Here is a 23,100-nt window from a genome sequence, read left to right as displayed (position 1 = left end):
TGTAGAATAAGAGGGCTTCTTAAAGAAAAACTAACAGGTCTGTGAGAGACAGAATTCTTGCATGTTGGTAAGTGATCAAATACTTATTTCATGCAATAAAATGCAAATTAATTATTTAAAAATCATACAATGTGATTTTGTGATTTTTTTTCGATTCTGTCTCTCACAGTTGAAGTGTATATAAAAATTACAGACCTCTACATTCTTTGTAGGTGGGAGATTTGCAAAATCAACAGTGGATCAAATACTTATTTGCCTCACTATATATATACATACATATATATATATATATATATATATATATATATATATATATATATATATATATATAGGGGTGCCACTGGCCACTGACTGTAATGGCAGGCGAAGCTGGGGAGCATCACATCTAGCACAAAGACAATCAGCACTGGTGCCCCTCAGGGGTCTGTGCTATTCCCACTGCTCTTCTCCCTCTACATGAATGACTGCACTTCAGATGACCCATCTGCTAAAATCCTGAAGTTTGCAGGATGATACCACCATCATTGGTCTCATCCATGATGGTGATGAGGCCGCATACAGACAGTAGGTGGAACAGTTGGTCCTCTTGTGTGGTCAGAACAAATTTAAGCTAAACCCGCTCAAGGCTGTGGAGATGTTAGTGGACTTCAGGAGAAATTCCCCCCATCCACAACAATACCGTGTCTACTGTGTACACTTTCTGATTCCTGAGATCACCATCTCCCAGGATCTGAAGTGGACCTCCCACATAGACTCCATCAAGAAAAAGGCACAGCAGAGGAAACATCAGCATGACACATCAGAAACTACTGATCTACTGACATTTTCACAGAATCCCTCTCTATAATCAACAGAGAATGGTCTGAAAAAGATGAAACTTCCAGTGAGTGGCAGTTTTCTTTAGTTGAGGACCTAGCTGAGACATATATACACATCATTTAGGAGAGGATAACTTAACTGTTCTAGACGAATACAACCCCAGTGAACAACTTGGGATATGTGCCAAAATCTCGATCCGGGATGAACTGCCCCAAAATGACCACACCCTTTATTGTCCCAAGTGTTACTTCAAATGCAGCTGTATTTTCTAAACTGTAGCAGCTATAGATTTTCTGAGGTATTCAAAATGTTCAGTGATTGCACAGAAAAACTTTACTATGTTAAGAAATCAAATTAGCCTTTACTTTAAAATCAAGCTGACGTACCTTGTTACTGTGTTTCAAACAATCATTTAATTCTTCCACTTTCTGCTTCTGCTCAAAAGACTGAATAAGAAGCTGCTTATTTTCTTCTGTCAGCTTCTTAGTTATATCTAAAAACAAACAAACAAACAAACCAATTCTCAATTTCTTAAATCTGTTACTTTTATTCAGTGTGGGTGTTAAGTGTGATTTACACTGATCAGCCATAACATTGTGAAGGTCTCCTTTTGCCAAAAAAGCTCTGACTCATCAAGCCGTGAGACCTCTGAAGGGCTGCTGTGGTATGTGGCAGAGGTGGGACAAAGTCACTGTCAAGTCATTCTCAAGTCATAAATCTGCAAGTCCCAAGTCAAGTCTCAAGTCAGCTTGAAAACAACTGTTGGTCATTATGACTCGAGACTTGACTTGGGCCTTGGTGATTCATGACTTGAGAGTGACGTGATGTGACTTCGTCCCATCTCTGGTATATGGCACCAAAACCTTAGCAGCAGATCCTTCTATCTCCTGTCCAGTCCTTCTGTCCAGTCTATGCTCCTCATGTGCATCAATGAGCCTTGGCTGCCCATGATCCTGTGTCCAGTTCACTATTTTTCTACCTTGGACCACTTTTGGCAAGTACTGACCACTACAGACTGGGAACATCACACAAGAGCTGTAATTTTGGAGTTAGTCTGGCTCAGTAATCCAGCTATTTGGTCCTGATCAAAGTCAATCACATTTTTATGCGTCCCTGTTTTTCCTGCTTCCAACACATCACCTTCAAGGGAAAAACATTAACTTGACACCTAATATATCGTACCAACTGACATATGCCGCTGAAACAAAGTAATCAATGTTATTCACTTCACCTGTCAGTGGTTGCAATGTTATGGCTGCTCGGTGTCCACTCCATTGCATCAGAAATAATTCATTTTCACAGTGAAATAAACATAGTGGCAGCAACTCTACAACAATCAAATTTAATTTCTCTTGTAGACTTTCTGAACTTAAACCAAAGGAAAAAGAACCAATACTGTATGAAAATGCCAAACCTCTTAATTACCTCTTTCAGCTGAGAGTTTGTTAAGTATTTCATTTTTATCCACAAGTTCGGCTTTTAGTGCCATCTCTAGCTGGGTAATCTGTGATTTTAGTTGCATCTCTTGAAGATTCCTCTTTTGTTGATGTGATATATCAAAGGCACTGAAAAACAAAAATACAACAATTATAACTATTAAAGGATGAATATGTTAGTTTAAATGAGTCAACACCCCCAAGTCACACTAACTGCCAGAACGCTCGTAGCACGGGCCGAGGCGGAGGATTAGCAGCAATCTTCCATTCCAGCTTATTAATTAATCAAAAACCCAGACAGAGCTTTAATTCATTTGAAAGCTTGACTCTTAGTCTTGTCCATCCAAATTGGAAGTCCCAAAAAACAGTTTTATTTGTTATTATCTATCGTCCACCTGGTCGTTACTGTGAGTTTCTCTGTGAATTTTCAGACCTTTTGTCTGACTTAGTGCTTAGCTCAGATAATTATAGTGGGCGATTTTAACATCCACACAGATGCTGAGAATGACAGCCTCAACACTGCATTTAATCTATTATTAGACTCAATTGGCTTTGCTCAAAATGTAAATGAGTCCACCCACCACTTTAATCATATCTTAGATCTTGTTCTGACTTATGGTATGGAAATTGAAGACTTAACAGTATTCCCTGAAAACTCCCTTCTGTCTGATCATTTCTTAATAACATTTACATTTACTCTGATGGACTACCCAGCAGTGGGGAATAAGTTTCATTACACAAGAAGTCTTTCAGAAAGCGCTGTAACTAGGTTTAAGGATATGATTCCTTCTTTATGTTCTCTAATGCCATATACCTGTTGTGTGGGCCGCTGAAGAGGAGGTACTGCTGGCCCACCACCACCAGATGGCGCCCTGCTTGAAGTGCGGGCTTCAAGCATGAGAGGGCGTCATAGCAACCGGGAGTGACAGCTGTTACTCGTCATCAGCATCAGCTGTCACTCATCCACATCATCACCACCACCTTAAAGGCCGGACTGCAACTCCACCTCCCCGCCGAGAAATCAACTACCAATCAGGTAATTCTCTGCTAAACCTTAACTTCGAGTATTAGTCTGATCTCTTTTTGCAGCCGTTTTCCTGGGACGGATACCCTGTCTGCGGAGTTGGCATTTGGTGTGGACTGCGACGGCTTTGCCTCACACCCCACCCAGATAAGTGGTTATCTCAGGAGCTGCACGAGTGTGTGATTGGAGGTGGAGGTTCTCCCTCCTTACTGAATACAGACTGTGGGATTACGGAGTGTGCGACCTCACACTCATTCAGGACTGTCTCTGTTCTCTGCCAGCAGTACCGGGTCTGACTGCTGAAGACAACGGCCACCTGGGGCGCAGGGCTTGGCGGCTCCGGTGTTCTTCAGCTCTGTTGGCAGTGGAAGCTGTGTGGGATCCGGCTCTTCTCTCGCCAGGCGTCTTCTATCGTCGAGCCTGCCCACACGTCACCTGGTGTATGATTGACAGTCACTATATTGTTATTGTCTGTACGTCGTTGTGCGATTCACAACATTAAATTGTTACTTTTGGCTTATCCATTGTCCGTTCATTTACGCCCCCTGTTGTGGGTCCGTGTCACGACACTTTCACAACAATACCAACACAGTGCAGAGTAGCTACCTAAACTCTGTAAGTGAGATAGAGTATCTCGTCAATAGTTTTACACCCTCACTGAAGACAACTTTGGATGCTGTAGCTCCTCTGAAAAAGAGAGCTTTAAATCAGAAGTGCCTGACTCTGTGGAATAACTCACAAACTCGCAGCTTAAAGCAGATAACCCGTAAGTTGGAGAGGAAATGGTGTCTCACTAATTTAGAAGATCTTCACTTAGCCTGGAAAAAGAGTCTGTTGCTCTATAAAAAAGCCCTCCGTAAAGCTAGGACATCTTACTACTCATCACTAATTGAAGAAAATAAGAACAACCCCAGGTTTCTTTTCAGCACTGTAGCCAGGCTGACAAAGAGTCAGAGCTCTATTGAGCCGAGTATTCCTTTAACTTTAACTAGTAATGACTTCATGACTTTCTTTGCTAATAAAATTTTAACTATTAGAGAAAAAATTACTCATAACCATCCCAAAGACATATCGTTATCTTTGGCTGCTTTCAGTGATGCCGGTATTTGGTTAGACTCTTTCTCTCCGATTGTTCTGTCTGAGTTTTTTTCATTAGTTACTTCCTCCAAACCATCAACATGTCTATTAGACCCCATTCCTACCAGGCTGCTCAAGGAAGCCCTACCATTATTTAATGCTTCGATCTTAAATATGATCAATCTATCTTTATTAGTTGGCTATGTACCACAGGCTTTTAAGGTGGCAGTAATTAAACCATTACTTAAAAAGCCATCACTTGACCCAGCTATCATGGCTAATTATAGGCCAATTTCCAACCTTCCTTTTCTCTCAAAAATTCTTGAAAGGGTAGTTGTAAAACAGCTAACTGATCATCTGCAGAGGAATGGTCTATTTGAAGAGTTTCAGTCAGGTTTTAGAATTCATCATAGTACAGAAACAGCATTAGTGAAGGTTACAAATGATCTTCTTATGGCCTCAGACAGTGGACTCATCTCTGTGCTTGTTCTGTTAGACCTCAGTGCTGCTTTTGATACTGTTGACCATAAAATTTTATTACAGAGACTAGAGCATGCCATAGGTATTAAAGGCACTGCGCTGCGGTGGTTTGAATCATATTTATCTAATAGATTACAATTTGTTCATGTAAAAGGGGAATCTTCTTCACAGACTAAGGTTAATTATGGAGTTCCACAAGGTTCTGTGCTAGGACCAATTTTATTCACTTTATACATGCTTCCCTTAGGCAGTATTATTAGACGGCATTGCTTAAATTTTCATTGTTACGCAGATGATACCCAGCTTTATCTATCCATGAAGCCAGAGGACACACACCAATTAGCTAAACTGCAGGATTGTCTTACAGACATAAAGACATGGATGACCTCTAATTTCCTGCTTTTAAACTCAGATAAAACTGAAGTTATTGTACTTGGCCCCACAAATCTTAGAAACATGGTGTCTAACCAGATCCTTACTCTGGATGGCATTACCCTGATGTCTAGTAATACTGTGAGAAATCTTGGAGTCATTTTTGATCAGGATATGTCATTCAATGCGCATATTAAACAAATATGTAGGACTGCTTTTTTGCATTTACGCAATATCTCTAAAATTAGAAAGGTCTTGTCTCAGAGTGATGCTGAAAAACTAATTCATGCATTTATTTCCTCTAGGCTGGACTACTGTAATTCATTATTATCAGGTTGTCCTAAAAGTTCCCTGAAAAGCCTTCAGTTAATTCAAAATGCTGCAGCTAGAGTACTGACAGGGACTAGAAGGAGACAGCATATCTCACCCATATTGGCCTCTCTTCATTGGCTTCCTGTTAATTCTAGAATAGAATTTAAAATTCTTCTTCTTACTTATAAGGTTTTGAATAATCAGGTCCCATCTTATCTTATGGACCTCATAGTACCATATCACCCCAATAGAGCGCTTTGCTCTCAGACTGCAAGCTTACTTGTAGTTCCTAGGGTTTGTAAGAGTAGAATGGGAGGCAGAGCCTTCAGCTTTCAGGCTCCTCTCCTGTGGAACCAGCTCCCAATTCAGATCAGGGAGACAGACACCCTCTCTACTTTTAAGATTAGGCTTAAAACTTTCCTTTTTGCTAAAGCTTATAGTTAGGGCTGGATCAGGTGACCCTGAACCATCCCTTACTTATGCTGCTATAGACTTAGACTGCTGGGGGGTTCCCATGATGCACTGAGTGTTTCTTTCTCTTTTTGCTCTGTATGCACCACTCTGCATTTAATCATCAGTAATTGATCTCTGCTCCCCTCCACAGCATGTCTTTTTCCTGGTTCTCTCCCTCAGCCCCAACCAGTCCCAGCAGAGGACTGCCCCTCCCTGAGCCTGGTTCTGCTGGAGGTTTCTTCCTGTTAAAAGGGAGTTTTTCCTTCCCACTGCCGCCAAGTGCTTGCTCACAGGGAGTCGTTTTGACCGTTGGGGTTTTTACGTAATTATTGTATGGCCTTGCCTTACAATATAAAGCGCCTTGGGGCAACTGTTTGTTGTGATTTGGCGCTATATAAATAAAACTGATTTGATTTGATTTAAAGCAATGAGAATTTCTTATCTACACAAGTTGTGTTTGACATACAAGGGTCAGCTGAAATGTTCTGCCTCCTAGGTGATTATTTCAATAACAAGCAAGATATTCACATGAATCATATCTCTGCACAACGCTTGGTATGCTCTCTATCAACTATCATTACTTTTGCAAATAGTCACCTTATTTGTCCACACACTTACATCAATGCCAGAAATGTCTTTGCACGCCTTCATTAAAGAAACTGGGTGTCTTTTTATGCACCAGTGATGTCCAACTGCTTGCTCCTCTGTATCACTTGTGTCATGATGTCACTTCAGGTGCTCATTCAGCTTAGAATAAAGAAAAAAGTCAAAGGGCATTCGATCCGGACTGTATGGCAGGTGTGGTAAGATCTGAGTCATTGCAGTGCATCCTATGGTTGTTGACATGTTAGTGGACAAGCATTGCTGTACAAAAGAGGTGCGTCTTTCCCAGGATAAACCAGCTTCAAAAGTACACACAGCTTTTGCAAAGCGTCCACATAACAGCCACAGCTCATCCCACTCTGTTATGAGTGCCCAGTACAGGCCTGGTCAGGCAGATTCATCGTGGCTGGATTTTCACCCTTCAAACTCATTGTCCACCTCCTGACTCTACTGACATCCATACAGGCGTAGTCACAGACAACACTCATTCAGCAATGAATTTCAAGGGTGCACAAACTCTCCACTGTGAGGAATTCAATAATAGAACGTTCATGTATGTCAGCATTTTTTGTAGACTACTGTCTGGGGCCTTTCACATCGAACGCATCGGTCAATCATTTTGACGCCTTCGCTTACATTGAACAAAATGAACACACCGGCTGTGGCAACAACACGCAGAGGGGGCAGAGATTTCTATATCACTATCTGGCTGTTCGAGGGCCTGCTGAACAACACGGACAATCTGCCGATCATAACCACAATATTAAGAGAAAAAAGCAGAAGAAAGAGTGATGGCTATCACCCTGCTGGGAGAAGCTTTCATCAGCTGCTGTCCAGAGTGAAGCTGAGCTGAAGGGGCCGGCCGGAACTGAGACAGCTGGTGTTCAAGCCAGAGTGAGACACACAGCACCCAGTGTGATCAAGCAGACACATTCAATCTGAAATTCAACAGTTTTGGATATACACAGTAGTGTTCAGAATAATAGTAGTGCTATGTGCCTAAAATGATTAATCCAGATTACGTATTTTGTAATCTCATCCACATAAAATCTTTAGAAGATTGCCTTGCATCAGTGAAAAGCTGGAGCTATATAAAATGAATAAATTGAATTGAAACTTTGTCTATAATTTTCTGCTTGGGGTTTTCTGTCACTGTTTCTCTTGTCTGTCACTTGGTGCTTGATGGTGGGCCTTTCTGTCAACTCTTCCACTCCCTCACACCTGTTTCTCATCACCCGCTCGTAGGGATGGGTATTGCTAAGATTTTATCTATATCGATGCCATTATCAATTCCGCTTATCAATCCGATTCCTTATCGATACCCTTATCAATACCTCCTGTGAATTTTCTGTGTACTCAAAGTAGGCTTTACAGGTTTTCTATGTCAACAACATTTTGATTTAGTCTTAAAGTAAATAAATATGTAACTGGTCACTGGATCCTTGATCTCTGGACTTAAATAAACTCTACATGGTGGATCCTTGATCTCTCGACATAAATGGAAATACACAAAATCTGTATCTTTCGTCAAAAACATTTCCTTTCAGACATTAATGGGATAAATGTCACTCCATAGCCTCTAAGCTGAGCCCAGCCAGGTGCGCTGCACATAAGGATGTAACTGATAAACAACGCTGGACGTCTCATTTTGGGAGAAAAAATGTTTTGGTCAATTGTAATTTATTGTTCCTATTACAACGTTTTGAAAGAGGTGTCATTTAATTTAAAACAGTTTGTGACATGAAATTTGGGGTTCCACAGGGATCCAACTTAGGCCCCCTGCTTTTCTCCCTTGGGCATACGTATATTGCGGCATTTTGGGATTGCCTTTTGGGATTGCTATGCTGATGATACTCAATTGTACATGCAGATAACTGCTGGTAATCTCATCCACATAGAATCTTTAGAAGATTGCCTTGCATCAGTGAGAAGCTGGATGTCTAGTAACTTCCTACTTTTAAACTCTGATAAGACTGAAATGATGTTTCTTGGTCCAGTGATACACCGGACCAACTAGCACTTAGCCTAGGTTCGTGTGTCATACATCATACAGACAAAGTGAGGAACCTGGGGTAATTTTTGATCCTACGTTGTCCTTTGACCTCCACATTAGAGCTATTACGAGGACTGCTTTCTTCCATCTGCGAAATACAGCGATGATTCGTCCCATCCTGTCTATGGCTGATGCTGAGACCCTGATTCATGCACTTGTCTCTTCTAGATTGGATGATTGCAATGTTCTATTTTCTGGGTTACCGCAGTCCAGCATTAGGGGTCTCCAATTGGTTCAAAATGCTGCTGCCAGAGTTTTAACACAAAGCAGAAAGTTTGACCACATTACACCCATTTTGGCATCTCTTCACTGGCTTCCTGTCTCTGTGAGATCAGATTTTAAGGTTCTGCTACTGGTCTATAAAACTGTTCACGGACTGGCCCCTCCCTACCTAGCTGATCTAATTAAACCTTACGTACCGGCCCGGGCTTTGCATTCATGGAATGTAGGATTACTTTGTGTCCCTAGGGTGAATAAAAAGTCTGCGGGTCATAGAGCTTTCTCTTATCGTGCCCCTGTTCTGTGGAATGATCTCCCTGCATCAATAAAGCAGTCAAATTCTGTGGAGACTTTCAAGTCTAGGCTTAAGATGCACTTGTTTTCTCTGTGTTATGGCTAGCATATTGCGTTACTATGCTTTTTATTTTTATTTATTTATTTTTTTACTCTTTTATTGTGCCTTTTAATCTTTTAATTCATTTTATCTTTATTTTTTAATTGTTTTGTGTGAAGTACCTTGAGGCGACACTTGTGAATTGGAGCTATATAAAATGAATAAATTGAATTGAAACTGAAATTGAAATTATTAATTCCGACCGGACTCTATCTTTCTAACTTGACTCGGCAGAGAGCGGCACAGCATTTGGAGCTGTGCGAACAGATGGAGGACGAGTCTCGTTTCTTGCCTGCAACAAGACAAGAGTCCAAATTAGTGACTTTATTCTGCACAAAGGTGACTCATGATTGCCATCTATAAATGGCTTTGAGAAGGCTTAAGAAGTGGACTTTCTGCTTCTGAAAAGCAGCAAAAAAGAGAATCAACGAAGCAGCGGATCAGTGCACTGCTTTGTTGGTTCAAGCTTCAAAGTGGAGCCATTACAGAAGCGGTTGATTGTAGACCAGTTGCAGGGTCTGCAATCAACGTAGAGAAACGATCATTTTCCCGACAAACACCCTTAAAAACAATGGCCCCTCTGAAGGACCGATAAAGGAATCGTTAAGCAAAAAGACTATCGATGTCAGTGGATCGAATAATTTCTTAACAATTCTCAAAAAGAACCAGTTCTTGATACCGAACCCTACTCGTTACACCTTGTATTTACCCTGTTCACTTCCTCTCTGCTAGATTGTTGTTCTTTTTGCCTTTGCTTCCAGCCTTCTTCAAAGTTCTTGTTTTGATTGTCCTGCTGTATCTTTTTAACTTCCTGCCTGCTTCCTCAACCCCGCCTTAGCCTGACGTTTTTGATATTGTTGCTTATTCTGGACTGCCTACCTGTGTACCGATCTTCACAAGTATATTCACTAAAGCCTTTTAAATGTCAAACTCTGGTGTCTGTGTCCAGCAATTGTGTCCAGTCGTTTCCGGGTTCAGATTCTGATGCCTTTACACTGAAGGTGATTCTGCACATGCCAGAAACTGCAGGTGCTCTGTTTGGCAGAGCAAAAAGCAATAAGTAAAGAATTATTCTCAAACCACTTTCACTTTACCATCTTACTTGTTATTAAAATAATTGCGTTGGAGAACGTATGGGGTGTAACACTCACACATACAGCATGTGTGTATCTGTGTAAATATAAAGTGTAAATATAACTTAAATAAGTCACAAGCCCGTGACACTGAAAATTAATGTTAATATTTTGAAGGGACCTGTTTCAGCATTCTTCAATGGAAGCAAGTCAAGTAAACCATCAGAACATTTGATCAGTATCAATCATACAGCTCTCAGATGGCTCACCTGGATAACAGTTTGTCATTATTTTCCTTCAGCAAGTCTCTTTCCTGCTCCAATTCCAAAATCCGCTCTTTCACCTGTAAAACACATAACACTGAAGAAGAGATACACCTAACCTGTGGACTTGTGGTAGATAAGAACCACAATGACCACAACATATATTGCTAAAATGTTAAAATGTTATCAATCATCATACATCAATATTTACAGTGGGGTGCAAAATGTCTATACATAGTGTAACTTAAAAACAACTTAATAAATAAGTAAGCAAGCAAGCAAGTAAATTAATAAAATAAATTCTGTTTTTTCTACACCCTTGGTTCCCAGCCTGGAGTCACAGCAGACACAACCATCCTGGGGGGCGGGTTTGTCAAAATTAGAAATGCAGAAATTTTAAAAAGTCATAATAGCATAGTATTTATTAAAATGTGTGTAACCTCTATATCACCCGCAAAAAAATGTGCAACCTGATCTACTAACAGTGCACACTGAGGACTGCATATTTGAAATGATCAAAATAAGATGTATTGTCCATTTATTACATTTATCTTAATGAATGTGATTTTATATATATATATATATATATATATATATATATATATATATATATATATATATATATATACACACACACACACACACACACACACACACACACACACACACACACACACACACACACACACACACACACACACACACATACATTCTATTTCTACCTCATTTTCTTCTTCTATTGTTCTGTTACAAGTATTATTATTGCTTATCCTTGCACACGCTGTTTGATGAACATTTTCCTCTACTTGCACCCATTGTGTGTTTTTAAGAGCTGACGTAACATGTGAATTTCTCCTCTGTGAGATCAATAAAGTTTTATCTTATATTATCTGAAAAGCTAAGCCGATAGCAAAAACATTAGCTCTGATAATTATCTGCTGTCGGATTAGCTGAACTATGCCCACCACTGGTGGTAAGGAGTTATAGGGAACAAGTTAGACACATGGCAGGGTTGTAATCAAGATGAAATATGGACTTGAAAGAGGCACATTTTTCCATTTGGACCACATATCCACTGAGTTCATCAAAATTATCAGGACACAGTGTGGTCTTCATAGTCTTCATCTGAGTGTGAATGAATGACACACACACCATTCTCAAAAGAGGCATAGGCTTCTGTGGGAATGACTGGAGAAACTGTGGGCTGTGCAACTTTCATAATGTTTCATGGTGGAGCGGCACAGACAAGGATTTCAACCAAAAAAACAAACAAATCCAATCTAGGGTTGTGTCTTACCATGTACCTTTTCACAAACTACACAAATTTTCAAGTCTACTTTATTAAGAAAATCCTTTTGGGGAGGCCTTGTTGGGGAAGGTGTAGTGACACGGACCCACAACAGGGGGCGCAAATGAACGGTCAATAGATGAGCCAAAAGGTAACAATTTTAATGTTGTGAATGTGCACAACGATTATACAGACAATCACAGAATCGGATAGCAGTCAATACACCAAGGTGACGTGTGGGCAGGCTCGAGGATAGAAGACGTCTGTCCTGAGAAGAGCCGGAACCACACGATTTCCACCGCCACAAAACCCGGAGAATACTGGAGCTGCCAAGTCCCGAATTCCCAGGTGATCACCGTCCCCGACTGTCGGATCTGGTACTGCTGGCGAGGAGCACAAACAGTGAGATGTGGGTATGTGCACACCCAGTAACAAAAACAGTCAGAAGGCGGAAAGTCACCTCCACCTCTAATCACACACTCGTGCAGCTCCTGTCTAACCACTTATCTGGTATGGGTGTGAAGAGAAGCCGTCGCTGTTCACACCAAATGCCAATCCACAGATAATGAAACGCCACAGGAATACGGCTGCAAAGAAGTTCAGGTTATTATTCAATGATTTAGGTCAGCAGAGAAAAGTACCTTCACAGGTAGATGATATCTCGGCAGCGAGGTGGAGATGACATCCGGCTTTTTTGGAGTGATGAAATGAAGATGGGTGACAGCTGTCATGAGTTGATGTGTGACAGCTGTCACTCCCGGTTGTGTCCGTGGCGGCAGCGCCCTCTCGTGCCTGAAGCCCGCACTTCAGGCAGGGCGCCCTCTGGTGGTGGGCCAACAGTACCTCCTCTTCTGGCGGCCCACACAACAGGACCTCCCCCTCAACGGGCGCCAGGAGGCGCCCAACCAGGCTTGTCTGGGTGACGTTGGTAGAAGTCAGCCAGGAGGTCCGGGTCCAGGATGAAGCTCCTCTTCACCCAGGAGCGTTCTTCAGGTCCATACCCCTCCCAGTCCACCAAATACTGAAACCCCCGGCCCTTCCGACAGACGTCCAGGAGCCTGCGAACCGTCCATGCAGGCTCCCCATCGATGATCCGGGCAGGAGGCGGCGCCAGTCCAGGAGTGAAGAGGGTTGAGGTGTGGTATGGCTTGATGCGGGAGACATGAAAGACCGGGTGGATCCGCAGTGATGCCGGCAGCTGTAGCTTCACTGAGGCCGGGCTGAGCACTTTAAGGATCCTAAACGGCCCGATGTATCGTTCCTTCAACTTTGGGGAGTCCACTTGTAAGGGGATGTCCTTCGTTGAAAGCCATACCTCCTGCCCGGGCTGGTAAGCAGGGGCCGGGGAACGCCGGCGGTCTGCATGGGCCTTAGCCCTTGTCCGGGCCTTCAACAAGGCAGAACGGGCGGTGCGCCACACCCGACGGCATCTTTGCAGGTGGGCCTGGACCGAGGGCACACCGACCTCTCCCTCCACCACGGGGAACAACGGGGGCTGGTACCCCAGACACACCTCAAACGGGGAGAGGCCGGTGGCAGAGGACACCTGGCTGTTATGGGCGTACTCGATCCAGGCCAGATGGTGACTCCAGACCGATGGGTGTGCGGAGGTAACACAGCGGAGGGCCTGTTCAAGTTCTTGGTTGGCCCGCTCTGCCTGTCCGTTCGTCTGAGGGTGATACCCGGACGAGAGGCTCACATTGGCCCCCAGTTCTCTGCAGAAACTCCTCCAAACCTGTGAGGAGAACTGAGGACCACGGTCCGAGACAATGTCAGTGGGTATCCCATGCAGACGTACGACGTGGTGGACCAGGAGGTCTGCTGTCTCCTGGGCTGTAGGGAGCTTCGGGAGGGCCACGAAGTGGGCCGCCTTGGAGAAACGGTCCACTATCGTGAAGATGGTCGTCATGCCCTGGGACGGCGGGAGGCCCGTGACAAGGTCCAGGCCAATGTGAGACCAGGGACGACGAGGCACCGGAAGAGGTTGCAGAAGTCCTTGTGTCTTGGAGTGGTCTGCCTTGCCCCTGGCACAGGTGGTGCAGGCCTGGACATACTCTCGGACGTCGGCCTCCATAGACGCCCACCAGAAGTGCTGCCGGACAACTGCCACGGTCCTACGCACCCCTGGATGACAGGAGAGCTTGGACCCGTGACAGAAGTCCAAGACTGCAGCTCTGGCCTCTGGTGGGACGTATAAACGGTTCTTTGGTCCAGTTCCGGGGTCCGGGCTCCGTGCCAGGGCCTCCCGGACGGTCTTCTCCACGTCCCAGGTGAGGGTGGCCACGATAGTGGACTCCGGAATGATGGGCTCCGGTGGATCCGACAGCTCCGTCTTGACCTCATCTTCATGCACCCGGGACAAGGCATCTGATCTCTGGTTCTTGGTCCCGGGGCGGTAGGTGATTCGGAAGTCAAAACGCCCAAAGAACAGTGACCAGCGGGCTTGCCTGGGGTTCAGCCGCTTAGCGGTCCTGATATACTCCAGGTTCCGATGGTCAGTGAAAACCGTGAACGGCACAGACACTCCCTCCAACAGGTGTCTCCACTCCTCAAGAGCCTCTTTCACCGCAAGGAGTTCTCGATTGCCGACGTCATAGTTCCGTTCAGCTGGGGTCAACATGCGAGAAAAGTAGGCACACGGGTGAAGAACCTTATCGGTCTCTCCGCTCTGGGATAGCACTGCTCCTATCCCTGAGTCAGAGGCGTCCACTTCAACCACGAACTGGCGGCTAGGGTCGGGCTGCACCAGAACTGGTGCAGATGAGAACCGGCGTTTCAACTCCTTGAACGCGGCTTCGCACCGATCCGACCAGGTGAAGGGGACTTTTGGAGAGGTCAGGGCTGTCAGGGGGCTAACTACCTGACTGTAGCCCTTAATGAACCTCCTGTAGAAATTTGCAAAGCCGAGGAACTGTTGCAGCTTCCTACGGCTTGTTGGTTGGGGCCAATCTCTCACCGCCGCAACCTTTGCCGGATCAGGTGTGACGGAGTTGGAGGAGATGATGAACCCCAGGAAGGACAAAGAGGTGCGGTGAAACTCACACTTCTCACCCTTCACAAACAGCCGGTTCTCCAACAGCCGCTGCAGGACCTGATGTACATGCTGGACATGAGTCTCAGGGTCCGGGGAAAAGATGAGTATGTCATCCAGATATACGAAGACGAATCGGTGCAGGAAGTCCCGCAAGACGTCGTTTACCAATGCTTGGAACGTCGCGGGGGCGTTAGTGAGGCCGAACGCCATGAACAAGTACTCAAAATGATCAAATGGGGTGTTGAATGCCGTCTTCCATTCGTCTCTCTTCCGGATCAGAACCAGGTGGTACGCATTCCTAAGGTCCAGTTTGGTGAAAATTTGGGCTCCATGCAGGGGCGTGAACACTGAATCCAACAGTGGTAAAGGGTATCGATTACGAACCGTTATGTCGTTCAGCCCCCTGTAATCAATGCATGGACGGAGTCCGCCATCTTTCTTGCCCACAAAAAAGAAACCTGCACCCATCGTGGAGGTGGAATTCCGGATCAACCCGGCAGCTAATGAGTCCCGGATGTAGGTCTCCATTGATTCGCGCTCGGGACGTGAGAGATTGTACAGCCTGCTGGACGGGAACTCAACGCCCCGGACCAAATCAATGGCACAATCGTACGGACGGTGCGGGGGAAGGGTGAGCGCCAGATCCTTGCTGAAGATGTCAGCAAGATCGTGGTACTCAACCGGCACCGCCGTCAGATTGGGAGGGACTTTAACCTCCTCATTAGCATGTACACCGGGAGGAACCGAGGATCCTAAACAATTCCGGTGGCAGGTTTCGCTCCACTCAGCCACAACCCCAGACGGCCAATCAATCCGGGGATTGTGTTTAATCATCCATGGGAAGCCCAAAATCACGCGGGAGGTTGAAGGAGTTACAAAAAACTCAATCTCCTCCCAGTGATTCCCAGACACTACCAGGGTTACAGGTAGTGTCTTGTGTGTGATAAAAGGGAGAAGAGTGCCATCTAGTGCTCGCACCCTCACTGGCGAAGAAAGTGCCACCAGAGGGAGCCATACCTCCCTTGCCCATCTGCTATCCAGCAGATTCCCTTCTGACCCCGTGTCCACCAGTGCTGGGGCTTGAAGGGTTAAATCCCCGCTCAGGATTGTAACCGGGAGTCGTGTTGAAAGATGTGTATGACCTATGTGAATGTTTTGACCCCCCCTCACCCCAGTCTTTGTGTTTTGACCGTTTGGGGCAGACTCTCTGCTGATGCTCACTCGAGCCGCAGACAAAGCACTCCCCGCGGATCAGCCTCCTCTGTCTGAATGTGGCCCTGCTCGTGTCCCTAGCATCGTCAGCAGGGGGAGCTGTAGCCACACGGAGCGCTGTGGCTGTGGAGTGTGGGGAAGACGGCTCTCTTTCGGACCTGGGAGGAAGAGGGACGGCTTGTGCCTGACCACGCCCTTCGCCTCGCTCCCGTCGGCGTTCTTCTAACCGATTGTCCAATCGTATAACCAAATCGATAAGCTCAGCCAAATCCCGCGGTTCCTCCTTAGCCACCAGGTGCTCCTTCAGGACCGACGACAGTCTGTTTATGAAGGCGGCGCGGAGCGCAGTCATATTCCAGCCGGATCTCGCAGCCGTGATGCGGAAGTTGACTGCATATTCGGCTGCGCTCTGGCGCCCCTGTCTCATTGACAGCAGCACGGTAGACTCGGTTTCGCCTCTGTTAGGGTGATCAAAAACAGTTCTGAGCTCCCTCAGAAACCCAGTATAAGAGGCAAGGAGCCGTGAACTTTGTTCCCAAAGCCCTGTAGCCCAAGCGCGTGCCTCACCTCGAAGCAAATTAATCATGTAAGCCACCTTACTGGCGTCAGACGCGTACATCATGGGACGCTGTGCAAAGACGAGCGAACACTGCATAAGAAAGTCCGCGCACGTCTCCACACAACCTCCGTACGGCTCTGGGGGGCTTATGTATGCTTCAGGGGATGGTGGGGGGGGTCGTTGAATGACCAGTGGAATGTCTGTATTCGGCACCGGGTCGGCAGGAGAAGGAGCTGCAGCAGCGCCCTGAGAGCGCGCTTCCACCTGCGCGGTGAGAGCCTCCATCCTGCGATTAAGGATGATGTTTTGCTCGGTCATCAGGTCCATCCGAGCGGTAAAGGCGGTGAGGATATGCTGCAACTCACCAATCACGCCTCCAGCCGATGCCTGTGCACAACTGCTCTTCCATTGGTTGTCCAACAGATGGTTGAAGCCCCTCGGGATCCATGACGTTGGCCGAGATATCCTGTTGGGGAAAGTGTAGTGACACGGACCCACAACAGGGGGCGCAAATGAACGGTCAATAGACGAGCCAAAAGGTAACAATTTTAATGTTGTGAATGTGCACAACGATTATACAGACAATCACAGAATCGGACAGCAGTCAATACACCAAGGTGACGTGTGGGCAGGCTCGAGAATAGAAGACGTCTGTTCTGAGAAGAGCCGGAACCACACGATTTCCACCGCCACAGAACCTGGAGAATACTGGAGCCGCTAAGTCCCGAATTCCCAGGTGATCACCATCCCCGACTGTCGGATCTGGTACTGCTGGTGAAGAGCACAAACAGTGAAATGTGGGTGTGTGCACACACAGTAACAAAAACAGTCAGAAGGTGGAAAGTCACCTCCACCTCTAATCACACACTCGTGCAGCTCCTGTCTAACCACTTATCTGGTTTGGGTGTGAAGCGAAGCCATCTCTGTTCACACCAAACGCAAATCCACAGATAATGAAACACCACAGGAATACGGCTGCAAAGAAGTTCAGGTTATTATTCAATGATTTAGGTCAGCAGAGAAAAGTACCTTCACAGGTAGATGATATCTCGGCAGCGAGGTGGAGATGACATCCGGCTTTTATGGAGTGATGAAATGAAGATGGGTGACAGCTGTCATGAGTTGATGTGTGACAGCTGTCACTCCCGGTTGTGTCCGTGGCGGCAGCACCCTCTCGTGCCTGAAGCCCGCACTTCAGGCAGGGCGCCCTCTGGTGGTGGGCCAGCAGTACCTCCTCTTCTGGCGGCCCACACAACAGGCCTGGAGGATTGGAGGTAGCTTGTGTCCAGAAAGTCACCATCAGACAGGCAGCTCACCAAGATGTCTTTGAGCAATGTCCTTAATCCCCAAGTTGCTCCTGGTGTCAAATCAAATCAAATCAAATCAATTTCATTTATATAGCGCCAAATCACAAGATTTGTGGGGCCAAGTACAATCAATCAATCAATTCAATCAATTTATTTTTATATAGCGCCAAATCACAACAAACACTTGCCCCAAGGCGCTTTATATTGTAAGGCAAGTCCATACAATAATTATGTAAAACCCCAACGGTCAAAACGACCCCCTGTGAGCAAGCACTTGGCTACAGTGGGAAGGAAAAACTCCCTTTTAACAGGAAGAAACCTCCAGCAGAACCAGGCTCAGGGAGGGGCAGTCTTCTGCTGGGACTGGTTGGGGCTGAGGGAGAGAACCAGGAAAAAGACATGCTGTGGAGGGGAGCAGAGATCGATCACTAATGATTAAATGCAGAGTGGTGCATACAGAGCAAAAAGAGAAAGAAACAGTGCATCATGGGAACCCCCCAGCAGTCTACGTCTATAGCAGCATAACTAAGGGATGGTTCAGGGTCACCCGATCCAGCCCTAACTATAAGCTTTAGAAAAAAGGAAAGTTTTAAGCCTAATCTTAAAAGTAGAGAGGGTGTCTGTCTCCCTGATCTGAATTGGGAGCTGGTTCCACAGGAGAGGAGCCTGAAAGCTGAAGGCTCTGCCTCCCATTCTACTCTTACAAACCCTAGGAACTACAAGTAAGCCTGCAGTCTGAGAGCGAAGCGCTCTATTGGGGTGATATGGTACTACGAGGTCCCTAAGATAAGATGGGACCTGATTATTCAAAACCTTATAAGTAAGAAGAAGAATTTTAAATTCTATTCTACAATTAACAGGAAGCCAATGAAGAGAGGCCAATATGGGTGAGATATGCTCTCTCCTTCTAGTCCCCGTCAGTACTCTAGCTGCAGCATTTTGAATTAACTGAAGGCTTTTTAGGGAACTTTTAGGACAACCTGATAATAATGAATTACAATAGTCCAGCCTAGAGGAAATAAATGCATGAATTAAGTTTTCAGCATCACTCTGAGACAAGACCTTTCTGATTTTAGAGATATTGCGTAAATGCAAAAAAGCAGTCCTACATATTTGTTTAATATGCGCTTTGAATGACATATCCTGATCAAAAATGACTCCAAGATTTCTCACAGTATTACTAGAGGCCAGGGCAATGCCATCCAGAGTAAGGATCTGGTTAGACACCATGTTTCTAAGATTTGTGGGGCCAAGTACAATAACTTCAGTTTTATCTGAGTTTAAAAGCAGGAAATTAGAGGTCATCCATGTCTTTATGTCTGTAAGACAATCCTGCAGTTTAGCTAATTGGTGTGTGTCCTCTGGCTTCATGGATAGATAAAGCTGGGTATCATCTGCGTAACAATGAAAATTTAAGCAATACCGTCTAATAATACTACCTAAGGGAAGCATGTATAAAGTGAATAAAATTGGTCCTAGCACAGAACCTTGTGGAACTCCATAATTAACCCTAGTCTGTGAAGAAGATTCCCCATGTACATGAACAAATTGTAATCTATTAGACAAATATGATTCAAACCACCGCAGCGCAGTGCCTTTAATACCTATGGCATGCTCTAATCTCTGTAATAAAATTTTATGGTCAACAGTATCAAAAGCAGCACTGAGGTCTAACAGAACAAGCACAGAGATGAGTCCACTGTCCGAGGCCATAAGAAGATCATTTGTAACCTTCACTAATGCTGTTTCTGTACTATGATGAATTCTAAAACCTGACTGAAACTCTTCAAATAGACCATTCCTCTGCAGATGATCAGTTAGCTGTTTTAGGGTCACCTTCAATAACTTCAGTTTTATCTGAGTTTAAAAGCAGGAAATTAGAGGTCATCCATGTCTTTATGTCTGTAAGACAATCCTGCAGTTTAGCTAATTGGTGTGTGTCCTCTGGCTTCATGGATAGATAAAGCTGGGTATCATCTGCGTAACAATGAAAATTTAAGCAATGCTGTCTTGTTGTGTGGGCCGCCAGAAGAGGAGGTACTGCTGGCCTACCACCAGTGGGCGCCCTGCCTGAAGTGCGGGTTTCAGGCACGAGAGGGCGCTGCCGCCACGGACTCAGCCGGGGGTGACAGCTGTCAATCATTATCTCTTGACAGCTGTCACCCATCTACTCAACATCATCTCACTCCATAAAGACCAGACGTCATCTCCACCTCGTTGCCGAGATATCGTACTTCGTTGGAGGTAATATCCTCAGCCGTTTGTGTTACAATATAATCTGTATATTGTGAATGTTTGCAGGAGTACCGGTCCCTCTTTCTGTGGAGGCTGAGTGAGTGCAGGACGGCACTCTTTTCCCCTGAGGAATCACTGCGGTACTCTGCAACATATTGAGTGAGAGGTGGAGGTGGCATTCCCACCGTTGTTGTTACTGGGTGTACACACACCCACACTTGACTGTCTTTGTTCTCGCCAGCAGTACCAGATCCGACAGTCGGGGACGGTGATCACCTGGGAATTAGGGACTTGGCGGCTCCAGTATTCACCAGGTTCGGTGGCGGCGGAAATCGTGTGGTTCCGGCTCTTCTCAGGACAGACGTCTTGTATCCTCGAGCCTGCACACACGTCACCTTTGTGGATTGACTGTAATCATATTCTGAGATTGTCTGTATGTTCGTTGTGCACCTTCACAACATTAAATTGTTAATTTTTGGCTCATCTATTGACCGTTCATTTGCGCCCCCTGTTGTGGGTCCGTGTCACTACACTTTCACAACACTGTCTAATAATACTGCCTAAGGGAAACATGTATAAAGTGAATAAAATTGGTCCTAGCACAGAACCTTGTGGAACTCCATAATTAACCTTAGTCTGTGAAGAAGATTCCCCATTTACATGAACGAATTGTAAGCTATTACAACCCCTGGCAATAATTATGGAATCACCGGCCTCGGAGGATGTTCATTCAGTTGTTTAATTTTGTAGAAAAAAAGCAGATCACAGACATGACACAAAACTAAAGTCATTTCAAATGGCAACTTTCTGGCTTTAAGAAACACTATAAGAAATCAGGAAAAATAATTATGGCAGTCAGTAACAGTTACTTTTTTAGACCAAACAGAGGGAAAAAAAATATGGACTCACTCAATTCTGACGAATAAATTATGGAATCACCCTGTAAATTTTCATCCCCAAAACTAACACCTGCATCAAATCAGATCTGCTGTTAGTCTGCATCTAAAAAGGAGTGATCACACCTTGGAGAGCTGTTGCACCAAGTGGACTGACATGAATCATGGCTCCAACATGACAGATGTCAATTGAAACAAAGGAGAGGATTATCAAACTCTTAAAAGAGGGTAAATCATCACGCAATGTTGCAAAAGATGTTGGTTGTTCACAGTCAGCTGTGTCTAAACTCTGGACCAAATACAAACAACATGGGAAGGTTGTTAAAGGCAAACATACTGGTAGACCAAGGAAGACATCAAAGCATCAACACAGAAAACTTAAAGCAATATGTCTCAAAAATCAAAATGCACAACAAAACAAATGAGGAACGAATGGGAGGAAACTGGAGTCAGTGTCTGTGACCGAATTGTAAGAATCCGCCTAAAGGAAATGGGATTTACGTACAGAAAAGCTAAATGAAAGCCATCATTAACACCTAAACAGAAAAAAACAAGGTTACAATGGGCTAAGGAAAAGCATTCGTGGACTGTGGATGACTGGATGAAAGTCATATTCAGTGATGAATCTCGAATCTGCATTGGGCAAGGTGATGATGCTGGAACTTTTGTTTGGTGCCGTTCCAATGAGATTTATAAAGATGACTGCCTGAAGAGAACATGTAAATTTCCACAGTCACTGATGATATGGGGCTGCATGTCAGGTAAAGGCACTGGTGAGATGGCTGTCATTACATCATCGATAAATGCACAAGTTTACATTGATAATTTGGACACTTTTCCCACTTTTCTCACTTATCCCATCAATTGAAAGGATGTTTGGGGATGATGAAATCATTTTTCAAGATGATAATGCATCTTGCCATAGAGCAAAAACTGTGAAAACATTCCTTGCAAAAAGACACATAGGGTCAATGTCATGGCCTGAAAATAGTCCAGATCTTAATCCAATTGAAAATCTTTGGTGGAAGTTGAAGAAAATGGTCCATGACAAGGCTCCAACCTGCAAAGCTGATGTGGCAACAGCAATCAGAGAAAGTTGGAGCCAGATTGATGAAGAGTACTGTTTGTCACTCATTAAGTCCATGCCTCAGAGACTGCAAGCTGTTATAAAAGCCAGAGGTGGTGCAACAAAATACTAGTGATGTGTTGGAGCGTTCTTTTGTTTTTCATGATTCCATAATTTATTCCTCAGAATTGAGTGAGTCCATATTTTTTTTCCCTCTGCTTGGTCTAAAAAAGTAACCGTTACTGACAATTTTTTTTTCTGATTTCTTATAGTGTTTCTTAAAGCCAGAAAGTTGCCATTTGAAATGACTTTAGTTTTGTGTCATGTCTGTGATCTGCATTTTTTCTACAAAATTAAACAACTGAATGAACATCCTCCGAGGGCGGTGATTCCATAATTTTTACCAGGGGTTGTAGGTAAACATGATTCAAACCACCGCAGCGCAGTGCCTTTAATACCTATGGCATGCTCTAATCTCTGTAATAAAATTTTATGGTCAACAGTATCAAAAGCTGCACTGAGGTCTAACAGGACAAGCACAGAGATGAGTCCACTGTCTGAGGCCATAAGAAGATCATTTGTAACCTTCACTAATGCTGTTTCTGTACTATGATGAATTCTAAACCCTGACTGAAACTCTTCAAATAGACCATTCCTCTGCAGATGATCAGTTAGCTGTTTTACAACTACCCTTTGAAGAATTTCTGAGAGAAAAGGAAGGTTGGAGATTGGCCTATAATTAGCTAAGATAGCTGGGTCAAGTGATGGCTTATTAAGTAATGGTTTAATTACTGCCACCTTAAAAGCCAGTGGTACATAGCCAACTAATAAAGATAGATTGATCATATTTAAGATCGAAGCATTAATTAATGGTAGGGCTTCCAACTACATCTGGTGTGTAGTTGAGCACCTTGTGCAATGGAGG

General features: G+C 44.6%; 1 protein-coding gene across 1 annotated transcript in view; it reads right to left on the bottom strand.

Annotated features, from left to right (window-relative positions):
* The window catches only part of LOC117515481 (protein fantom-like), a 123,284-nt gene that overhangs the window by 72,211 nt on the left and 27,973 nt on the right, over positions 1-23,100 (bottom strand). Inside the window, 3 exon segments of the mRNA XM_034176047.1 lie at positions 1,206-1,312; positions 2,245-2,384; positions 10,585-10,658. Of these exon segments, the coding sequence (XP_034031938.1) occupies positions 1,206-1,312; positions 2,245-2,384; positions 10,585-10,658 (321 nt within the window).

Source organism: Thalassophryne amazonica, chromosome 8 (assembly GCF_902500255.1).
Source record: "Thalassophryne amazonica chromosome 8, fThaAma1.1, whole genome shotgun sequence".
Lineage (NCBI taxonomy): Eukaryota > Metazoa > Chordata > Actinopteri > Batrachoidiformes > Batrachoididae > Thalassophryne > Thalassophryne amazonica.
This window is presented reverse-complemented; position numbering and strand designations above follow the sequence as displayed.